Genomic DNA, 21,749 nt, shown 5'->3' on the forward strand with positions numbered 1-21,749 from the left:
AAGTGCTAGGATTACAGGTAAGAGCCACCATGCCCAGCCACCTTGTAATTATTAATCATTAAATAACCTTTTTAAAAATCAATGATCAATCTTTCATCATTTATGTGCTTCTCACAAGAAAAAAGCCATCTTTAATTCTTTTCTTTTTCAATATTATTATATCTTTAAAGTCTGAAGGTAAATGAATCCAATCCATTTTATATCACTCCAATAAAGCATTACCTCTAAACACAATAATCAAACAATTTTTAAAATTTTGGCATATTATTTAAATAAGAGCTTCAATAAGGTAATTGAAGACTAAAGTCAAAGAAGTATTTTCATGCTTAGCACAATGTTAGGAGCACAGTACAAAGACAACTTTTGTTGAATAAATGCCTGAACTTCAGACATAAATGAAAAGATCTCTATTGTATAGCTGGAGGTAATTATGGAAGCAGCATAGTTTCCATATAGGACAACATAACAGTCTTCAGGCAATATGAAACAGCATAATACCCACATTCCTGTAAGGCAGACCTAAATTTAAATTCCCACTCTAATAATGTTTTTTCTTCTAAGCAAACACTTATTGAATACTCACCAAAAGTCAGGCATTGTTCTTTGCACTGTTTTATCTATCTATCTATCTATCCATCCATCCATCTATCGTCTATTTATCTATTTTTGAGATGGAGTCTCACTCTGTCGCCAGGCTGGAGTGCAGTGGCGCGATCTCGGCTCACTGCAACCTCCGCCTCCTGGGTTCAAGCAATTCTCCTGCAGCTATTCTAGGAGTTTGGCATGATTATCCTAATTTTAGAGAAGAGAACGCCTAGACACACAGAGGTTAAGCAATGTGACCAAGAAAACAGATCTAGCAGCAGAGCCAGGATTTTTATCTAAGCACTCTAATTCCAAAGCGCACCCTTAAAAAAAAAAAATTGAATGGGTAACATATTTACATTGTTTTTAAAAAGGTATGCAGTGAAAAGTCTACTATTTATGTTCTCCATCAACCTAACTCTCACCCTTTCTTTTCCCACCTCTACACCAAGAGTAACCAATGTTATTAGTTGTATATATCCTTCCAAGGTTTTTTGTGTATTTATAGCAAATACAAGTGTATATTTTTCCTTGTTTAAAAAAACCAAAATGTAGCTCTGTATACACTGATTTCTACACCTTGCTCTTTTTACATAATGTATATTAGAGATTCTCCCATATCAATTTTTTTGAGACAGGGTCTCACTATGTCACTCAGGTTGGAGTGCAGTGGCATGATCGTAGCTCACTGCAGCCTTAAACTCCTGAGCTTAGATAAGCCTCTCACCTCAGCCTCCTGAGCAGCTGGGACTATAAGTGCATACCACCATGTCCAGCTAATTTTTTCTACGTATTTCTAGAAGTGGGGTTTCACCATGTTGCCCAGGCTGGTCTTAAACTCCTGGGCTCAAAAGATCCACCAGCCTTGGCCTTTCAAAGTGCTAGGATTGTATGCGTGAGCCACTACACCCAGCCAGAATTTCATTCTTTTCACAATTATGTTATCATTACATTATATTAATTAGATGGATAATTATTTAACCAATTCCCAAAAAATAGATATTAAGGTTGTTTCTGTTTTGCCATTATAAACAATGTTGTAGGCCAGGCACGGTGGCTCATGCCCGTAATTCCAGCACTTTGGGAGGCCAAGACAGGCAGTTCACTTGAGGTCGGGAGTTCAAGACCAGTCTGGCAGACATGGCAAAACCCAGTCTCTACTATAATTACATAAATTAGCTGGATGTGGTGGTGGGTGCCTATAACCCCAGCTACTCAGGCAGAAGAATCACTTGAACCCAGAAGGTGGAGGTTGCAGTGAGCCAAGACAGTACCACGGCACTCTAGCCTGGGCAACACAGCCAGACTGTCAAAAAAAAAAAAAAAAAAAAAAAAAAGTTGTACTTTATGTTATTTTGTACATGTACAAATAAAGCCATCCAGTAATTTCTATTGAACACAGAACTTCTTCAATAAAAAGGGTATGTGCATTTGTAATTCTGATATATGCTGGCAAGTTACCCTCCACAGGAGTTTATAAATTTATACGAACAGAAACATTAAATGCTTAATGACAGGCTCTCCACACCCACCATGTTTTACATAACTTAAGATTTTTGTTAACCTGATACTTGAAAAAAATTGTACCTTCAGTGTATTGTTTTCAATTTCCCCTTATATAAATGAGGTTAAATGGTATTAATCTATTTAAGAACCACTTGTTTTTCCCTTTCTGTGAACTGTATGTTCATATCCTTTGCCCGTTTTGCTATTAATCTTATCAATTTCTAGAAGTGCTTTGTATCTGGGAGATTAGTACTTTGATTGCAATATGAATCACAAATATTTGTCTTTTTAACTTTGTTTACAATGATTCCTGCCTAGCAAAATTGTTTACTTTTGTGTAGTTTATCTATTCGTCTATGCCTGTTCACATTTTAATCAGAAAGGCTTTCCTGATTCCAAAATAACAAATTTGCTCATGTTTTCTTTAATTTTATCTTTACAGTTTTTACATTTAAATATTTGATTCATTTGTAATTTATCCAAATATATACATAGAGTGTGGTATTAATCCAACATTCTTATTCTCTGGATGACTCACTCACTAATTCCAAGACCCTTTATTAAATAGTCCTCACTTGACTCTTTTCCCCTCTTGATTTAAGATTACTGTTTATGTCTTGGCTTAATATTCTGTTTTATTGGTTTAATGTCTATTTGTAAGGCAATTTTAACTATGAAGGCTTTAAAATTAAAATATGTTGGTCAGGTGTGGTGGCTCACACCTCTAGTCCCAGCACTTTTGGGGGCTGAGGCGAGTGGATCACTTGAGGCCATGAGTTTGAGACTGGCCTGGCCAACACAGCAAAATGCCATCTCTACTAAAAATATAAAAAGTGTAAGCATATCCTAAGAGTAAAAAAAAAATAATAAAATTAAAATTAAAATAAATTTTAAAAATAAAAAATATATAAAAATTGGCCAAGCATGGTGGTGCACACCTGTAATCCCAGCACTTTGGGAGGCTTTAGGCAGGTGAATCACCTGAGGTCAGGAGTTCAACATCAGCCTGGACAACATAGTAAAACCCCATCTCTAAAACTAGAAAAAAATTAGCTGGGCATGGTAGCGCAGGCCTGTATTTCCAGCTACTCAGGAAGCTGAGGCAGGAGAACTGCTAGAACCCAGGAGGCAGAGACTGCAGTTAGCCAAGATAGCGCGACCTCACTATAGCCTGGGAGACAGGGCGAGACTCTGCCTCAAAAAAAAAAAAAAAAAAATTAGCTGAGCATAGTGGCACACACCTGTAATCCCAGCTATTTGGGAGGCTGAGGCAGGAGAATCTCTTAAACCTGGGAGACAGAGGCTGCAGTAAGCCAAGACTGTGCCACTGCACTCCAGCTTGGGTGACACAGTGAGACTCCATCTCAAAAAGAAAAAAGAAAATTCAGGTTTACAAAACAGATGGAGGAAGCAACCATTTACATTACTTTAAATTTATAATGGTACTACATTGCCACATACCTTAAGCCAGGCGTCCCCAAACTTTTTACACAGGGGGCCAGTTCACTGTCCCTCAGACCATTGGAGGGCCACCACATACTGTGCTCCTCTCACTGACCACCAGTGAAAGAGCTGCCCCTTCCTGAAGTGCGGTGGGGGACCGGATAAATGGCCTCAGGGGGCCGCATGCGGCAGGCCGTAGTTTGGGGACGCCTGAGCGGTCTTCCAAAAGCACGAAATAAAGTAATGTTAATGAATTATTAATTACTTAACAGGTTAGAACTGGAGAGAAGTCTACAGTTGGAATGTTAGCTTATCTGAACTGAAAATAAAACAAAATTGAAAATAAAACACTTCACGCCTTTAGCCTGGTCTTCCTTGTCACTTACAGTACTAAATTTCTTACTGCTCACTCATCTATCATTAATTTGCTACAAAATTCACCTCACCAGAATCTTTTAACTTGCCTCTTAAAATAAAAGAGAATATTCCTCCTCTTCCTGGATTCCTTATTTCTATCAGCTAATGATTCCACCTAGGATCATACCTGGCTCTTTCCTTTACATTTACTATTTATTTCCATCTGGTTACCAAAGCCTGTCCATTGTTTCTGCCTAAGTCTCTCCATCATCTACCTGCTCCTTTCTTGCTTTAAAGGACTACCATCACAGCCTAATTTCCTTACCTCCAATTTCTCTCCCTTTCAACTTTTCCTTTATAAGTCCACGGTAATTCCCATTACAAACTATTAGTGGATAGATATTCACCAAATTAAATTCAAGCTCCTTAATTTATTTCTATAATCTGACCTCAATTTTGCCTAACTTTCCTGCTCACTATTCTCAGATATCTCAGTTACATCGACTACTCTTCCCTTAGTAAGCCTCAAACTTGCCTGTTGCCATCTGAGCTGCTTTACCTATAAAGCATTCTTCATTCTTTCCTCCTTGAAATACTATGTATATCCTTCCAGTTAATGTGCTACTTTCTTACAAATATTCACCTACAATCCACTTCATCCCAAATGGTTACACTATTTCTACACAGCACTCTTGTTTATACATCCTATAACACTTAGCATATTTTAATTGCATTTCTATTACTTGTACATTTGTTTTCTATTCCCTACTAGATCTTTAAATGATATACATCATATTTTACTCAAAAGCTTGTCATGCATTTTATTTATTTACTTTTATTATTATTTTTTAGACAGAGTCTTGCTCTGTCACCCAGGCTGGAGTGCAGTTGCACGGTCTTGGCTCACTGCAACCTCTGCTTCCTGGGTTCAAGCAATTCTCCTGCTTCAGCCTCCTGAGTAGCTAAGAATACAGGCACACACCACCACACTCAGCTAATTTTTCTATTTTTTTTAGGAGAGATGCGTTTCACTATGTTGGCCAGGCTGGTCTTTGACTCCTGACCTCGTAATCCGCCTGCCTCTGCTTCCCAAAGTGCTGTGATTACAGGTGTGAGCCACCGTACCAGGCCTTGTCATACATTTTGAAAACTCATTTACAAATACCTTATGAGCCTATCAACTTCATAAAATGAAACACAATTGTGCTTAAAAAATATATTCCTGGGCCAGGCGCAGTGGCTCAAGCCTGTAATCCCAGCACTTTGGGAGACCGAGGAGGGTGGATCACGAGGTCAAGAGATCGAGACCATCCTGGTAAACATGGTGAAACCCTGTCTCTACTAAAAATACAAAAAATTAGCTGGGCATGGTGGCGCATGCCTGTAATCGCAGCTACTCAGGAGGCTGAGGCAGGAGAATTGCCTGAACCCGGGAGGCAGAGGTTACGGTGAGCCAAGATCGTGCCACTGCACTCCAGCCTGGGTAACAAGAGCGAAACTCCTCTCAAAAAAAAAAAAAAAAAAAAAAAAAAAAAAAAAAACATATATATATATATATATATATATATATATATATATTCCTGATTTACAGTAGCTTTGAAGGTCAAAAAAAGGAAGAAAATAAATAAAAAAAAATAAATTAAATTCTGTTCTCATTCCTTTAAATTAAAGATGTTCTTCTTAAAGAAATAAACAGGTAGGTCAGGTGTGGTGGCTCATGCCTGTAATCCCAGCACTTTGCGAGGCCAAGCCAGGTAGATAACCTGAAGGCAGGAGTTTAAAACTAGCCTGGCCAACATGGCAAAATGCCGTCTCTACTAAAAATACAAAAAATTAGCAGGGCATGTTGGCAGGCGTCTGTAATCTCAACTACTTAGGAGGCTGAGGCAAGAGAATCACTTGAACCTGGGAGGTAGAGGCTGCAGTGAGCTGAGATCACGCCACTGCACTCCAGCCTGGGCAACAAAAGTGAAACTCTGTCTCAAAGTAATAATAATAATAATAATAAAGAAGTAGAAGCTGGGCAGCATAGCTCATGCCTGTAATCACAGCATTTTGTAATCCCCACACTGGGGTGGGGACATCACTTGAGGCCACGAGTTCTAGACCAGCCTGGTCAACATGGCAAAATCCCATCTCTACTAAACATTACAAAAATTAGCCGGGCATGGTGGCACATGTCATGTCTGTAATCCTAGCTACTCTGGAGGCTGAGGCAGGAGAATCGCTTGAGGCCAGGAGGCTGAGGTTGCCATGAGCCGAGATCATGCAACTGCACTCCAGTCTGAGAGACACAGCAAAGCCCTGTCCCCTAAAAGTAAAAAAATAATTAAATAATTAAAAGAAACAAATAGGCTGGGTGCAGTGGCTCACGCCTGTAATCCCAGCACTTTGGGAGGTCATGGCAGGTGGACCACCTGAGGTCACGAGTTCAAGACCAGCCTGGCCATCATAGTGAAACCCATCTCTACTAAAAATACAAAAATGAGCCAGGTGTGGTGGCACATGCCTGCCATCTCAGCTACTCAGGAGGCTGAGACAGGAGAATCATTTGAACCTGGAAGGCAGACACTGCAGGAAGCCAAGATGGCACGACTGCACTCCAGTCTGGGCAACAGACTGAGATTCTGTCTCAAGAAAAAAAGAAAAAAGAAGAAGAAAATAAAGACCAAATTGATACATATGTTCATTACAGTATTACTTACAACAAAATCAGGAAATAAATTCCAAAAAATAGAATACTTAAATAAATTTTGGTACATCTAAATGATGAAATGTTAATTATCATTAACAATATTCCTAAAACTTTTAAACATGGGAAAATGCTAAATTATTATTGTGGGGAAAAAAAGGCTGAGATACAAGAACATACTCCCAGTTTGTAACCAGAAACATTTATGAATATAGAAAAGGTCTCAAGTAACAATAGTATTTACCTATGCAAGGTGGCTATAGTTTTTACTTTCCTATGTGTTAACAAATTCTCTACCAAGAACATGTAATATTTTTATAATAGAAAACAATTATGATAGACTAAAAACGTGTTATTTCAGAACAGTATAACAGCAAAGGAATAAAATAAGATGAAACTTAGATATGAATAAAAAATTAGTTAAGATATTTTCAAATAATTTGTGAAATGCCCATAACTAAAGGATTCCAGAATGTTTTATGGCCAAGAAAGGCTAAACCAAAATTGTGCCATGCTAGAAATGAAGACAAAAGAGTAAATCGGCCAGGCACAGTGGCTCATGCCTGTAATCTCAGCACTTTGGGAGGCCCAAGGTGGGCAGATCACCTGAGGTCGAGAGTTCAAGAACAGCCTGACCAACATAGAGAAACCCCATCTCTACTAAAAATACAAAATTAGCCGGGCATGGTGGCACATGCCTGTAATCCCAGCTACTCTGGAGGCTGAGGCAGGAGAATCATTTGAACCTGGGAGGCGGAGTGCAGTAAACAGAGATCACGCCACTGCACTCCAGCCTGGACAACAAAAGTAAAACTCTGTCTCAACAACAACAAAAAAGAATAAACCTAAGCAAATAAAACATTATAGTTTAAAGAATAAGCCACCAAAATTCAAGACATTTCCCTTAAAAAAAAAAAAAAATCCAATAAGCCTGGCATGGTGGTTAATCTCTATAATCCCAGCACTTTGGGAGCTTGAGGTGAGAGGATGGCTTCGAGAGCAGCCTGGGCAAAAGAGGGAAACCCCGTCTCTACAAAAAATACAAAAATATGCTGTGCATAGTGGCATGCACATGTGGGCTCAGCTACTCAGCAGGCTGAGGTAGGATGATTCCTGAGCCCAGGGAGGTCAAGGCTGCAGTGAACCATGATTTTCCATTGCACTCCAGTGACAGCAAGATCATGTCTCAAAAAACCAAACTCCAATAAATGTTTGTATAATTACACATAGCGTAAGTTTTTCTTGCATGTAAGGTAATTATCACAATTTACTATGATTTAAAATTAATTACTGCCTTTTGAATTCTATTAATATGAAAAATAAAAATCCAGGGGAACAGAAAGGAGATCAACCATGAGCTCATTAATATAGTTTCCTCATTACAGTTACCTATTTTTCCACTAACAGTATCCAAGCCCACATAAACCCTTATATATACATTTGAGTACACCTTCTCTATTAGATTCTTTAATATGTATCTCAACCACTTGATACACTTTATAGTCTAGAAATACGGAAGTAATTTTTATTTCTTCAAAGCAGTTTTAAAAATACATGCCTTTGTAAGAAATGAGCCTTAAAAACAGTGCTACATTTGTGTAACATATTGGGAACATGGAACCCTAAGAATTCTTACTAAGGAGATAATGGAAACTAGACTACCTAGACTGCCATCTGCAACAAGAATCTGGTAACTACCCAAAATGTGAAACCAATATCTACAACACTATTGATCTTTTAAGAAAAACGTATGTGGCTCATTTCTAATCATGTAAAAATATTAACATACCCAAGAGAAAATCACTGGTTCCATGTCCTTTAAAGAAGCTTCCCTTTGTTAGACTGCTCAAATTAGGCATCTACTGCTATTTTTGTCTTCTGTGTAGGTTTTAAGAGTTTTATAAAGCATTCACCAAATCAATGCATCTTAGAGAGAGATGCATGTATCTACATGGCAGACTTTATACAACATAAATAATCCAAGTTCCAAGGTTAGCCACCAAATCAATTCTGGAAGTCAGTTACTATGGACCTTGGATTGTAGCAGAGCATAGCAGTTAGACAAGGGAATACATACAATATATAACAGAAAAAAAGACTGGGTATTACCATAGGAAGTTTCTGTTTATTTGTTTATACCCTTTATACCACACAGAGTTAAAATGAAGTATCAAAGTGGTATCGGACTGTAAGCATCCTCTAAAATAATGATTTAATAGGCCATCAAATAGAATGGCAGGGAAACAATCTGTGCACTAGTATTTGATCTGCCTCAAACAGAAGGTATTACTGTAAATAATTCTAAACATAATCACAATTTAGTGAGTAAGGTAGGAGACTGGTAGACTTAAACTTTCAGATTCAACTTACAGCTATTCACCAGTCACCTGCTGTTTTGACAAGTTACTTACCAACTTGTGCTGTCATTCTCCGTAAATTTATCCCCTAAGATGAGGATAATTCTTGCAAATTGTGTCACAAGCATTTTGAAAGGAACCATGAGTTATTGTGTAATGCTCTTGAAATTCCTCAGATGTAGGGTCCTACACAAAGTAAAGTATTATTATACATCTCTCTAACAGTAGTCATCTGTTTGCATTATGATTTTTTTCCCTACCCTTGACACTGTGATTCTTGGGCACTAACCTTTCTCAAAGTAAAGCGTTCAAAGCAAGCCTCCACTTCTGACCCAAGTAATTACTTTTTTCAAGTCTATCATTCACATCTTTCTCTTCCTTAGAAGGTATTGTGAAAATCAAGTTATAAAACACAATGAGCTTCTTTGGTTTACATGCTCTGGTTCAATCAGAAATGTGTGGGATAATCGGGTATTTTTATTTTTAACCCACCCTTAAAGTGAGTAATTTTATTTCCCATATTTTCCTATATTACTTTTTAAATTTAAACTATTTTAAGGAGCAGTTTGTTTATAGATTTGTTTTATGAACAGAGAGAGAATAGGTCAGAAAATGAAGAAGCAAGAAAGGCAAGCCAAGTAATCACTACTATGTGACCAAAATGCTTTTATTGGAATGACTTAACAGTAGAAATTACCATTAGAGGATATGGAAAACACAGAATCAATGCCCATCATCTTTTTAAAGAGTTCAACATAAACCACAAAAATTTTATCATACTATTAAAACTTTTACCTATAAGCTCTGCTAATCAAGTTATTTTTCATTCAAGAATACACTATACATATTTGAATTTTTTTAGTTTGTGTTGGTGCAGTATTACATCTTGAAAATAGAACTCTCGATCTTATCAGTTCTTAAAATGATTTTTCTGAGTTTGTGCACAAGGGGAAGCATAATAAAATATGCTGTCTTCATTGTATACTTAGTTATAAGATAGTAATTTTTTAAAGAGTTTGCTTGGCTGGCACAGTAGCTCATTCATATAAATCCCAGCAATTTGGAGAAGCCAGGGCAGGAGGATAGCTTGAAGAGTAGAGTTCAAGACCATACTGGGCAACATAGGGAGACCCCCATCTCTACCAAACATTAAAAAATTGCCTGGGGGCAGTGGCTCACGCCTGTAATCCCAGCACTTTGGGAGGCTGAGGTGGGCGAATCACCTGAGGTCAGGAGTTCGAGACCAGCCTGGCCAACATAGTGAACTCTGTCTCTACTAAAAATACAAAAATTAGCCAGGTGTGGTAGCACACGCCTATAGTCCCAGCTACTCAGGAGGCTGAGGCAGAAGAATCGCTTAAACCTGGGAGGTTGAGGCTGCAATGAGCTGAGATCACACCACTATACTCCAGCCTGGGTGACAGAGCGAGACTCCATCTCAAAAAAAAAAAAAAAATCAGCCAGGCATGGTGGCACATAAATGTAGTCCCAACTACTGGGGAAGCTGACACAGGAGGATCACTTGAGGCCAGGAGTCCAAGCCTACAGTGAACTATTATCATGCCACTGCACTCCAGCCTGAGCGACAAAGCAAGACTCCATCTCAAAAAATAAAAAACCCTCAGATTACAATAAAATACTAATGGAAACCAGCTTCCTCAAAGGTGAGCAAATATTCTTCTATCTTCTTTACAATAAAATACTAATGGAAACCAGCTTCCTCAAAGGTGAGCAAATATTCTTCTATCTTCTAAATATAGCAAAGGAAAAGCTCTATGAGACAAAGGATAAAAACCACAAGATTTAGGGTGGTCTCAAGATGTGTTAGCCTAGTGACCCTATTAGTCTCTTAATCTCGTTTAACCTCAGTGTCTTCATTTGTAAGTGGAGACCATAATACTTGCCTTAGTCACATACAACTGTTGTGAGAATTAAATGAGATACTCCATTTGAAAGAATGTTGTAAAACACAAAAAACTATTTTTTAGATAACAGGGCTTATTTTTAAACAGAACACCACTTTATTTACAAATTATGATCACAGAACAGTTTAGTACTGTTTCTAACATGAAACAAATGGAAATCAATGTGCAAAACATATAGTTAGGACCATGGTCACCAAATTATACTTATGATTAGATAATACAGTAAGAAAAGGATATTTTCAAGAAAAGAATACTTCCCATAGGTTATCTTAAAATCTTCAGAAGTGAATTTGAAACCATAAAAAAACCAACAATTCATTTAAATGGACTGGTCTAGCATACTGAAGATTAAATATATTTATTTGTTAGCTATGAATTTTAAAAAGTGAGACATTAGCTTAAAAAGTATTTCAAAATTCTTATGAAGAAAAAACACATGAAAGTGAAACAGACATTCACTTCTCTGTAAATAACTCAGAAAAAGCTAGTAGTGACAGAAAAGGATATACATATACAAGACAACAGAGATGACCATGGACATAATCTGCACCCTTAGCATAATAAAGGCATTCAGTTAAATCTTTCTATGTGCTTCCTAAAAAGTCCAGAACAGAACGCCTTCTTTTCAATAGGCCACAGGTTAAATCTATTTATTACATTGTCAGGCCAAGTCCTCCAGTAGGTTATTATGACTCTCAAAAATAATTTAGCCTTAATAAGCCTACCTCTTTCTCTTTCATTCCTTATTAGTTACAGAATATGTATATGTATAAAACCAATCTACGTAAAACAACTCTTAGTCTCCTCCTTTCTGTCTGCTTTCTGACACAAGTTTAAAGCTCTTGTGAAGTCTGTCAGGCACAGTGGCTCACGCCTGTAATCCCAGCACTTTGGGAGGTCAAGGTGGGCGGATCACAAGGGCAGGAGATCTACAAAAAATCAGCAGGGTGTGGTGGCACGCACCTGTAATCCCACCTACTTGGGAGGCTGAGGCAGGAGAATCCCTTGAACCAGGGAGGTGGAGGTTGCAGTGAGCCAAGACGGTGCTACTACACTCCAGCCTGGGCAACAGTGAGACTCCACCCCCCACCCCCAACCCCCACCAAAAAAAAAAAAAACTCTTTTGAAGTGAACTATGTTTATAAAATGGTCCTAGAAACAACCAACTTGCTCAATTACCAGAAGACTTTAAAATAAATTAAATGAGATCCAACAACTTATCTTTTAATCCAGTCCTCAAATTCACAGTTTTTTTTAAAAAGAGGTTGGGGAAATGACTCATTTAAATCACTAAGGAATTATTCCAAATATAAATTAGTTAAAAACATTCTTAAAATTTAGTTAAAAACATTAGTTAAAAAACATATTAGGCCAGGTGCAGTGGCTCATGCCTGTAATTTCAGCATTTTGGAAGGCCAAGGTGGGAAGATCACCTGAAGTCAGGAGTTCAAGACCAGCCTGGCCAACATGGTAAAATCCCACCTCCACTCAAAACATAAAATTAGCTGGTGTGGTAGCACCTATAATCCCAGCTACTCGGGACGCTGAAGGAAGAGAATTAGTTGAACCTGGAGGCGGAGGTTGCAGTGAGGCGAGATAGTGCCACTGCACTCCAGCCTGGGCAACAAGAGCGAAACTCTGTCTCAAAAAAAAAAAATCTTCAATTAAGGCTGAGATTAAAAAATGAAGTTCCTGTCAGAGCAGCTACAACTTTTTGAACTTCTTTCACTTCCTTCTGAAATCCAGGTTCACTTCAATGTATCACTGAACTAGAACTTCTGATAATAAAAAGCTTTTCTCAGCATCAGGACAACCCCATTCTATAAAACTAAGCAATTTCAGCTCCAGACTTATTTCCTAGCTGTTTATGTGATCACCAATAGAATTAAATGTAAGCCTTCATTTTCTCCCAGAAATCTTAATTCTATCCCATAATATTTCCCATAATTTAAATTTCCTAGGGTCAAAATACAGAGCACATCATGTCTAATTTCCAATTCTCTCCAGTTGTTCATGTATACCTTAACTCTCAACCCAGAGTCTAAGTTTCTCAAAGTTAATGCCTTTCACTTTTCTCTTTCATAGACTGTGGCATAATCGGGACAACAATGAGGCGATCCTAAAGAGGTATCACAAATTAGGGAAACCCACTGCCCCAACTTTACGTTACCAAATAATGCTTCCAGGATGAATCAAGAGGATGATGATATAGGTGTCACAATGCAATCATCACAATGTCAACATGACCACAAAGAAGCTATTCTAGCTAGTTAAGTTTCTCAGAATCTCATTTATGTAGTTGGAAGCCATTCCTGGCACAATGATCATTATACTATTAGTATACAGTGTCTACCTCTGTCTTGGACACTGAACAGGTGATCAACAACACTTAAAAAATTTAAACTTCAGCAGACATAAGTAAGTATACTGGCAATTCCTATGTGCTGGCTTTTTACTTTCTACTTGCCCAATGGCCTTTCAGAAATTATTAAAGTAATATAGAGAGATGTTCAGTTATTTCTAGGGGGTGTGTTAAAAGTACAAAGAATGTCAGCAGCCTCCATACTATGAAAATCTCAACCTGAGGCAGCATTCCAAACTAAGGAAAAATAGTAAAGGGCATCATTTGTCTCTGGAGCAGAGACAATCATCAAATGTGTATTTGTAAATTACCATTCATTTCTACCAATATGACCACCTCAGTGTCTGAGATTACGAAAATCTGGTAGGAATCCATAAAATATTCTGAGACAGGTAGAGTACAAGAAAGCTGTCATTTACTTTGAGTTCTGCAATAATTAAAAATCTATTGTTGGCTGGGTGCAGTGGCTCACGCCTGTAATACCAGCACTTTGGGAGGCCAATGAGGGCTGATCACAAGGTCAGGAGTTCAAAACCAGCCTGGCCAACAAGGTGAAACCCTGTCTCTACTAAAAATACAAAAATTGGCTGGGCATCGTGGCGCGAGTCTATAATCCCAGCTACGCGGGAGGCTGAGGCAGGAGAATCCCTTGAACCCAGGAGGCAGAGGTTGCAGTGAGCTGAGATCTCGCCACTGCACTCCAGCCTGGGTGACAGAACGACTCCGTCTCAAAAAAAAAAAAAAATCTATTATTATTAATGTCGCTATCAAATCCAATAAAAACAAATTACACATTAAGGCAAAAGAAAATGAACTAAGACCTTAGCCACAAAGGAAGGATGAAAACTATACAGTATTTGCAACTTAGAAAAGCAAGGTTTGGCATGGTCATGAGATGATGTGAAGGATGAAATGTGCCTTAATTTAATGCCTGAATATCTTAGTTTACATTAATTTCTCCAAAGTTGGCTAACAACAGAAACCACTTAAATAATAAACTGATAAAATAACTGCCATAGAAAATACTGAGGTGCCATTGTTGTTACAGTTAAAAGAAGGAACTGTAACACAGTATAGTTGCCATCTCATCTGAATTTACCACCTGAAATCATTAACTTTTATCATAATTGAAAGCAAAACTCACATAACAACGATATTCCTAACTGTAGAAATATTTGATTTTAAAATACAATATCCAGAAAAACAGAACATGAAATGTGACCAAATTCCTCAAAATTTTCATTACCCTACAAATTATTTAATTTTGTTTGTACAACTACTACAAAATCAGGACACTTCATAGTCACAAAATCTTTAATAGCTAGCAATACTACAGAAAGAAGATTAGGCGAATAAAAGATATTTCCAACTAAACCAAATAAAATTACATATTTAAAATACTATGAATGACACAGGGATAAAAAAAAAAATAAAAACATATTTTAGGCAAGTAAGTCAAAGTAAAAAGCTTTCATCTGGTTTCACCTGCCCGCCCAAAGGTAAAGAAAACACAGTAAATTATTCATTTAAAATCTATCCACGGTGGCTGAACAGAAGTTATTAAAAAGGACCTGCACACTATACACTCTATACCAAAGATCTACATACTGCAGGCTGATTTTCCCTATAGTTTTATATCACCATACAAAATAAAGTTTTATAATGCTAGCAGTTAAAAAAAAAAAAAAAACACAACATAAAGTACTTAGAAGCATATAAATATACAAACAAAAAGTAAATAATTAACTTATACTTTGCTTTTAAAGCTTGATAAACATGTAGTTAGAACTATAGAAATTATATGTTGCTTCAAATTTAAAATAATATAATTAATAGAAATAGCTAATTTTAAGAATGTTTCAACTTACCTGGTTTCTTTCTGGATTTTTCATGACCTAGCTGTCCTAGATCATTACATCCACATGTGTACACGGTTCCGTCATCCAGAACAAACACAGTATGTCTAAGTCCACATCCTACATCTCGGACCTTTTTATTTATAAAAAAGTCACTTTTTCTGGGTTCTAGTACAATTTCTTCATCAATTCCACCCAAACCTAGCTGTCCAAAGGATGCATTTCCCCAGCACAACATGCTTGTAATTATTTTGGTCTTCCAGTTTCAATAAAAAATTCTCTTCTGAAACCCGGGAAAGTTGGAGGTACCCTATTTCTGAGGAGACAGAAAGAAGTTAATATGGCTTCAAAGAAAAAAAGATGTATAATTGCTCTTTAAAGTGCTAGGCTACAATAATTGCTACATAGTAAACATTAAACATACTTCATAATATGCTACATAAGTATCAGTCAGTTTCAAAAGCCACTCAGTTGTATTTTTTTTAATGTATCATTCAGAAATTTTTAGGGAAAATGTGTCACTTTCTATGATCCTTTGCAAAATTTAAAACATATTAACTAGTTTTGACTTCTGGTTATCTTGTGATAGACTAAACTAATGGGAATAAGTAGCCTGACGAAATTAATCACAATTTTTCCTACTTTTTGCTTTAAATAATTTCAATGGGAGCAAGAAATACGCCATCTTTCCGCTGCCCAAAAAGCAAATATACACAATGAAAAATTTAGCCAACTGCAGAAATATAACCTTGCAATCTCCCTCAACTCCTACTATAATTAAGCCTTCTAATACCTACCTCCACATCAACAGAAAATGGAAGTTCTTATCTGTAACAGAAATAAAACCAATAAAGGAAATGTAAAGCAATTTTCTACAATTTAAATGACTCTTCCAATTATTCTTAATAGGCCAGAAAGAAAATGAGGATTCTTACCAAACCATAATCTTAAATCACCTCCAAAGAACCCATTTTTCAAATAAAAATACTAACATTCCAACCTCACTAATTTAATTTTAAAACTAAATCAATGTGCATAATTATAATGCAGAAAAAAATGCAGTTTAAGTATCAATTGTCTCCAAAGTCAACTTCTTTTATTACAAGTGGTAACTGGAACTAAAAACTCTCCCGTGAGCAATCTATATCTATCCATACCTCTGAGACAATTATTTAAAGATTGGCAGGGAGAGGAGGGGGACGGGGGGAGGGGGGGATGGCAAATAACTCGAACTGCTGATTTTTTAAGAATAGGAATGGGGGCTGGGGCACTGACAGTCTGATGGCGAAATCTGTAGAACTTTCCAGTACATTGAACATTTCTTCACTTGTAAAGAAAAACACAAATAACAGAGTTCACTTCATCTATACCTACATAAACACATTGCGTTACTAAATATCACAATTACAGGAAGTCAGCCTTATTCTGTAGCAGTCACCCACATTCCTTACACAGAGCCTGCGAAGTTTCAATCTCAATTTTCCTACGTTCCAGCTAGCAAGTGCCCGAGGTGTCCCATTCCACGACCCATCATCCATTAACAGAAGTTTGATTTCATTCTTTTGGGGCATCAGAACTCGGTAACTCCCCAGAGTTCTGTATTGTTTTCCCATATTTAAAAAATAAAATAAGAGTAATACAGGAAAATATCCTGACTTCAGCGCGTGAGGTTTAACCACCCTTTTCTTTAAGACACAGGCGTCCTCTCGCCAGCAACAGGTAGGGACATGAGAAGCAGTTTAGTCCCGTCTCTCCCTGAACGTGCACCCCGATCAGCTCACGGGGACCGAGAAAGAGAAATCATCTATACAACACCCAGCCTCGCGGCCGAGCAGACAATTACGGCAACCGCCCGCTCGCAGCAGCCTCGGAAGCCGGCGGCCGAGGCTTGGCACCCCGCGGCCTCAACCTGAGGGAAGCTCGTCCCCAGGGAGGTGCGACATTCCAGCCTCGGGGCCAGGGAGCCCCAACCCTGCCCTCGCCCCACGCCCCTCACCCCCAGGAAGCGCTGAGAAAGCGCCCCGTGCCGGGCCGGCCTGCATCCGCCCAGCCCGGCCTGCCCCTCCCTAACGCCGTCACACGCCCCCGAACCCACTGGGGCCACAACTCGCCCGGCTCCTCAGGGCAGGAGAAGCCCAAGGCGACCGGGGGCGGCCCCTCCCCAGAGAGCAAGGCAGCGCGGTCGCTGAAGCAGGTCTCCGGCTCCTGGGACCCTCCTCCGTCAGCCAGTGGCTACGATCACCAGGGCACCTCCGGCGTCTGTGCCGCTGCTCCGCTGCTCCCCTCCCCGGCCCCTATGAAACTTTACCCGGTTCCTCAGAGAAAAGCGGACGCCGCCGCTGTCCAGTCCAGAGACAGCCGTCAGCGACCCGGATGGAGCGGGCGGGGAAGAACTGGGGGCAAGCGGGGCGGAGAGCACAAGGGGTGGGGAGGCTCGGGGAAGAGACTGGGTAGGAGAAGGCAGAGGGGGAGGTGGCCACGCGAGGGAGGCGGGGGAAGGGCTGGCCGGAAGTGAACCGCAGAGCACGCGCGCGAGCCCGCCCACTTCCCGGCTCCGGCGCCTGCGCCGGAATTCTCCCACGGCGCCTCGCCGCTCGCGCCTGCGCAGTCTGCAGCTTTGCGTTGCTTTTAGAGGGAAAACGGCAACTACGGAGAGTTGGGAGTTTGCGAAGACAAATGGAGAAGGTGTGAACTGTTTTTGAGAATGCTTCGGCGTGCACAGAGCATTTTTTTTTTTTCTTTTTGAGACGGAGTTTCGCTCTTGTTACCCAGGCTGGAGTGCAATGGCACAATCTCGGCTCACCGCAACCTCCGCCTCCTGGGTTCAAGCAGTTCTCCTGCCTCAGCCTCCTGAGTAGCTGGGATTACAGGCACGCGCCACCATGCCCAGCTAATTTTTTGTATTTTTAGTAGAGACGGGGTTTCACCATGTTGACCAGGATGGTCTCGATCTCTCGACCTCGTGATCCACCCGCCTCGGCCTCCCAAAGTGCTGGGATTACAGGCTTGAGCCACCGCACCCGGCCTGCACAGAGCCTTTTAATGAAGAACATTACTTTGTTTTTTGGTTTGGTTGTATTTGTGCTCATGATTGCTAGTCTTCTTAGTATTTTACTCTATCTTTTCCCAAGGAGATTTTAAAATAGCAGAATAACCATCGCAATTATGAATATAATGAAGACTGGCAAAGAGTTATCTTATCCCCTGGCCTCAGCTGGAGCCAGTCTGAGGATGTGAGATGTATTGATAGCAGTAGCTGAAGCTACTCAAACTAATAACACCACTAGTTCAAGTTTCTGTTACAGTGTTGGCTTCCATCACTTTCTACCCTCTCCCTGAACGATAAGCTTGAATTGCAGGGCCTCATTCTATCAGAGAAAAATGACACATTTGGCTGCAGACCCTGCTGGATCTCCTAGGCCAGTCTCAACCTCTTAAAAAGAAGGAGAACTTGAAACAGTGCACTTTTGAAATCATAAGTTGGGCATTGCTAGAATGAATATTGAGAACCTAGAGGAAATTCCACAAATAGAACATCTTTTTCTTTTCTTTACTTTTTTTCCCCTCAGAGTTGTTCTGTCTCCCAGGAGGCAGTGCAGTGGCGCAATCTCGGTTCACTGCAATCTCCGTCTCAGCCTCCTGAATAGCTGGGACAACAGGCATGTGCCGCCATGCCTGGCTAATTTTTGTATTTTTAGTAGAGACAGAATTTCAACATGTTGGCCAGGCTGATCTCAAACTCCTAATCTCAGGTGATCCACCCGCCTCAGCCTCCTGAAGTGCTGGGATTACAGGCGTGAGCCACCGCCTGGCCTGTTTATCTCTTATTGAAAAACATATTTTAGATAAGAAGTGTCTGTGCTAGAATATGTTTAAGTGTGTGTATTCGTTTCCTAGGCTTGCCATAACAAATTAACACAGATTGGGTGGCTTAAAACAACAGAAATTTATTGTCTCACAGTTCTGAAGGCCAGAAGTTCAAAATCAAGGTGAAAACAAAGTTGGTTCTCTCTTGCTGTCTCTGAGAGATAATCTTTTCCAGGCTTGTCTGCTAGCTTCTGGTGGTTGTCAACAATCCCTGTAGAAGCATTCCTCTTCACCTTGTTTTCCCTGTGTGTCTGTGTCCACATTTCCTTCTTTTATAAAGACACCAGACATTGAATTAGAGCCCACCCTGATCCATTATGACCTCATCTTAACATTATTACATCTGCAAAGAGCTCATTTCCAATTAATGGTCGCATTCACAGGTACTGAAGGTTAGGACTTCAGCTTATCTTTTGGGGGACCAAATTTAACCCACAACAGTATGTTACAGAAATGAATGTAGAATGACAAGATGCTTAGGCAAGGAAAGCATAATTTCAACATTAGAAATGATAGGAATGTTCACCAAAAATAGCCATATTTTGAAAGAGCTTCATTGCTCTTGTTGGCTTTTTTTTTTTTTTTTTTTTTTTTTTTTCCCAGACGGGGTCTTGCCCATCTCGGCTCACTGCAATCTATACCTCCTGGGCCCAAGCTCAAGGGATCCTCTCACTTCAGCCTCCTAAGTAGCTGGGGCTACAGACATGCCATCACACTTGGCTAGTTTTTGCATTTTTTTGTAGATTAGGTCTTGCCATGTTGCCCAGGCTCCTGGGCTCTAGTGATCTGCCCACCTTGGCCTCCCAGAGTACTGGAATTACAGGCATGAGCCACTGCACTGGGCATCTCATAGGATTTTTGTTTGTGGTCTTTTACCTTTAAAGATTGTTGCCTCAGAATATATCATTAAAAAGGAAGTTATAGAATTCAATATCTTTAAGATATATACTTGATGCTACAATACATAAACATTAAAATGTGAGTGGCTGAATATAATAAAAGTGTATTTTTAAACCTTTTTGGCAGTCCAAATAAGTGTTCCTAATGAGTGAAAACTCCAGGGACCTGAGGAAATGGAAGGAGGGTGAGCTTCTTAAAGTCCTTGTCTGAGCACTCCACCCCTAGAAACAAGGGTGTTGGGAAGCATAGTCTCTGTCTGAGTTCCCAAGTACTATTCCATGCTGTAGAAGGGAGAGCATAAATTAGTGGACAGCTATCTCTTCCACTTGGTCATATATCTATCTGGAATATTTTTAAAGATAGATCTTGCTTGTAGAAAGTGGAATGGACATTACTACATGTTCCCTTTAACCTTATAAATCTGTGAAACTATGGTGCAAGGTTTTAGAAAGTAGCTTGTGGTTATCTTTAAGGTGAAACAAGTATAGGATCATAGGGTTAGTAGAATAATGTAAATTTGTTGCATAAATGCAGCATGAGATATTGGTGAGTATGATCTCTGGTGCTGGTTTATCTGAATTCAGAGTCTAAACCCTATAGCCTACCTCAGACCTCTGTCTGTCTATCCTCCCAAACACAGAGGCATTTACTAATGGTCTGGTTTACAGAATATTACATTGCAGCCATAATTTTTATAATTATGTTCATAATCCATATATCACTGGGTTGTTATGAAGCCAGTAAAATAACATGTACGGTGCCTTATATGTGGTAGGAGTTTTGTAAATGTTAACTTTTGCTATTACTGGTATTATTTTACCTCAACTACTAGTAAGTGAATGCAGTCCATAGGAACAGAAAGAAAATAATTTTAGTTCACAACAAGAGTAAAATTTTTTTTACCTGTTTTCATTTAAAAAAAAACAAAAACAAAAAAAAAAACACTCAGGCCGGGCGCGGTGGCTCAAGCCTGTAATCCCAGCACTTTGGGAGGCCGAGGCGGGTGGATCACAAGGTCAAGGGATCGAGACCATCCTGGTCAACATGGTGAAACCCCGTCTCTACTAAAAATACAAAAAATTAGCTGGGCATGGTGGCGTGTGCCTATAATCCCAGCTACACAGGAGGCTGTGGCAGGAGAATTGCCTGAACCTAGGAGGTGGAGGTTGCGGTGAGCCGAGATCGCGCCATTGCACTCCAGCCTGGGTAACAAGAGCGAAACTCCGTCTCAAAAAAAAAAAAAAAAAAAAAACACTCAGACTGCTGAGAGATGTCTAAAAATAGTATTCATTCTTCTTCCACTCTTTCTTTTTCTCCCTTCCATCCAGCTTTACTGCTCCTGCTGGATCTCGCCTCATTTTCTTCATTCAGGTCTCTATTCATGTCACCTCTCCAGATTTCCCTGATCATCCTATTCAAAAAACCATCAGCTTTCTCCCTATCATCTTATCTTCCTTGCTTTTCCTTCATATCTATTACAATGAACTGACATGTTATTATACAGTTCATAAATTTGTATTATGCTTATCATATAAAAATATATATAACTAAGAAGATAAATAAGCAATTATATACAATCTATTTATATATTACATAAATAGATATTTAACTTCACCTCCTCCATTAGAATGAAAACTCATAACGGCAGTGATTTTTGTCTGTTTTGTTCAGTGCTCTATCCCCCAGGATCTTGAACAGTTTCTGGTCCATGCCAAGTGCTGAAAAAATACTTCTGAGGCCAGGCACAGTGGGTCAGAAAGATGGGTGGATTGCTTTGAGCTCAGGATTTCGAGACTAGTGTGGGCAACATGGTGAAATCACGTCGCTACAAAAAATACAAAAAGCTGAATGGGGTAGCATGAGCCTGTGGTTGTAGCTACTCAGGAGGTTGAGATGGGA

At 39.3% G+C, this 21,749-nt stretch overlaps 1 protein-coding gene across 7 annotated transcripts in view; it reads right to left on the bottom strand.

The window, feature by feature from the left end:
• HERC4 (HECT and RLD domain containing E3 ubiquitin protein ligase 4) overlaps positions 1–17,568 on the bottom strand; it is a 147,359-nt gene extending 129,791 nt beyond the window's left edge. For 3 of the 7 annotated variants that reach the window (XM_003928678.4, XM_003928679.4, XM_074382303.1), the window contains exons 1-3: positions 17,392–17,567; positions 15,881–15,911; positions 15,096–15,399 (exon numbers count right to left, since the gene is read on the bottom strand). In XM_003928678.4, coding sequence (XP_003928727.1) covers positions 15,096–15,321 — 226 coding nt within the window. In that variant the 5' untranslated portion in view covers positions 15,322–15,399; positions 15,881–15,911; positions 17,392–17,567. The other 4 variants (XM_074382299.1, XM_074382302.1, XM_074382298.1 and 1 more) reach the window with 4 other exon arrangements.
• Positions 17,569–21,749: the final 4,181 nt, after the last annotated feature.

The sequence above is a fragment of the Saimiri boliviensis genome, chromosome 12 (genome assembly GCF_048565385.1).
Source record: "Saimiri boliviensis isolate mSaiBol1 chromosome 12, mSaiBol1.pri, whole genome shotgun sequence".
In the NCBI taxonomy this organism is placed as follows: domain Eukaryota; kingdom Metazoa; phylum Chordata; class Mammalia; order Primates; family Cebidae; genus Saimiri; species Saimiri boliviensis.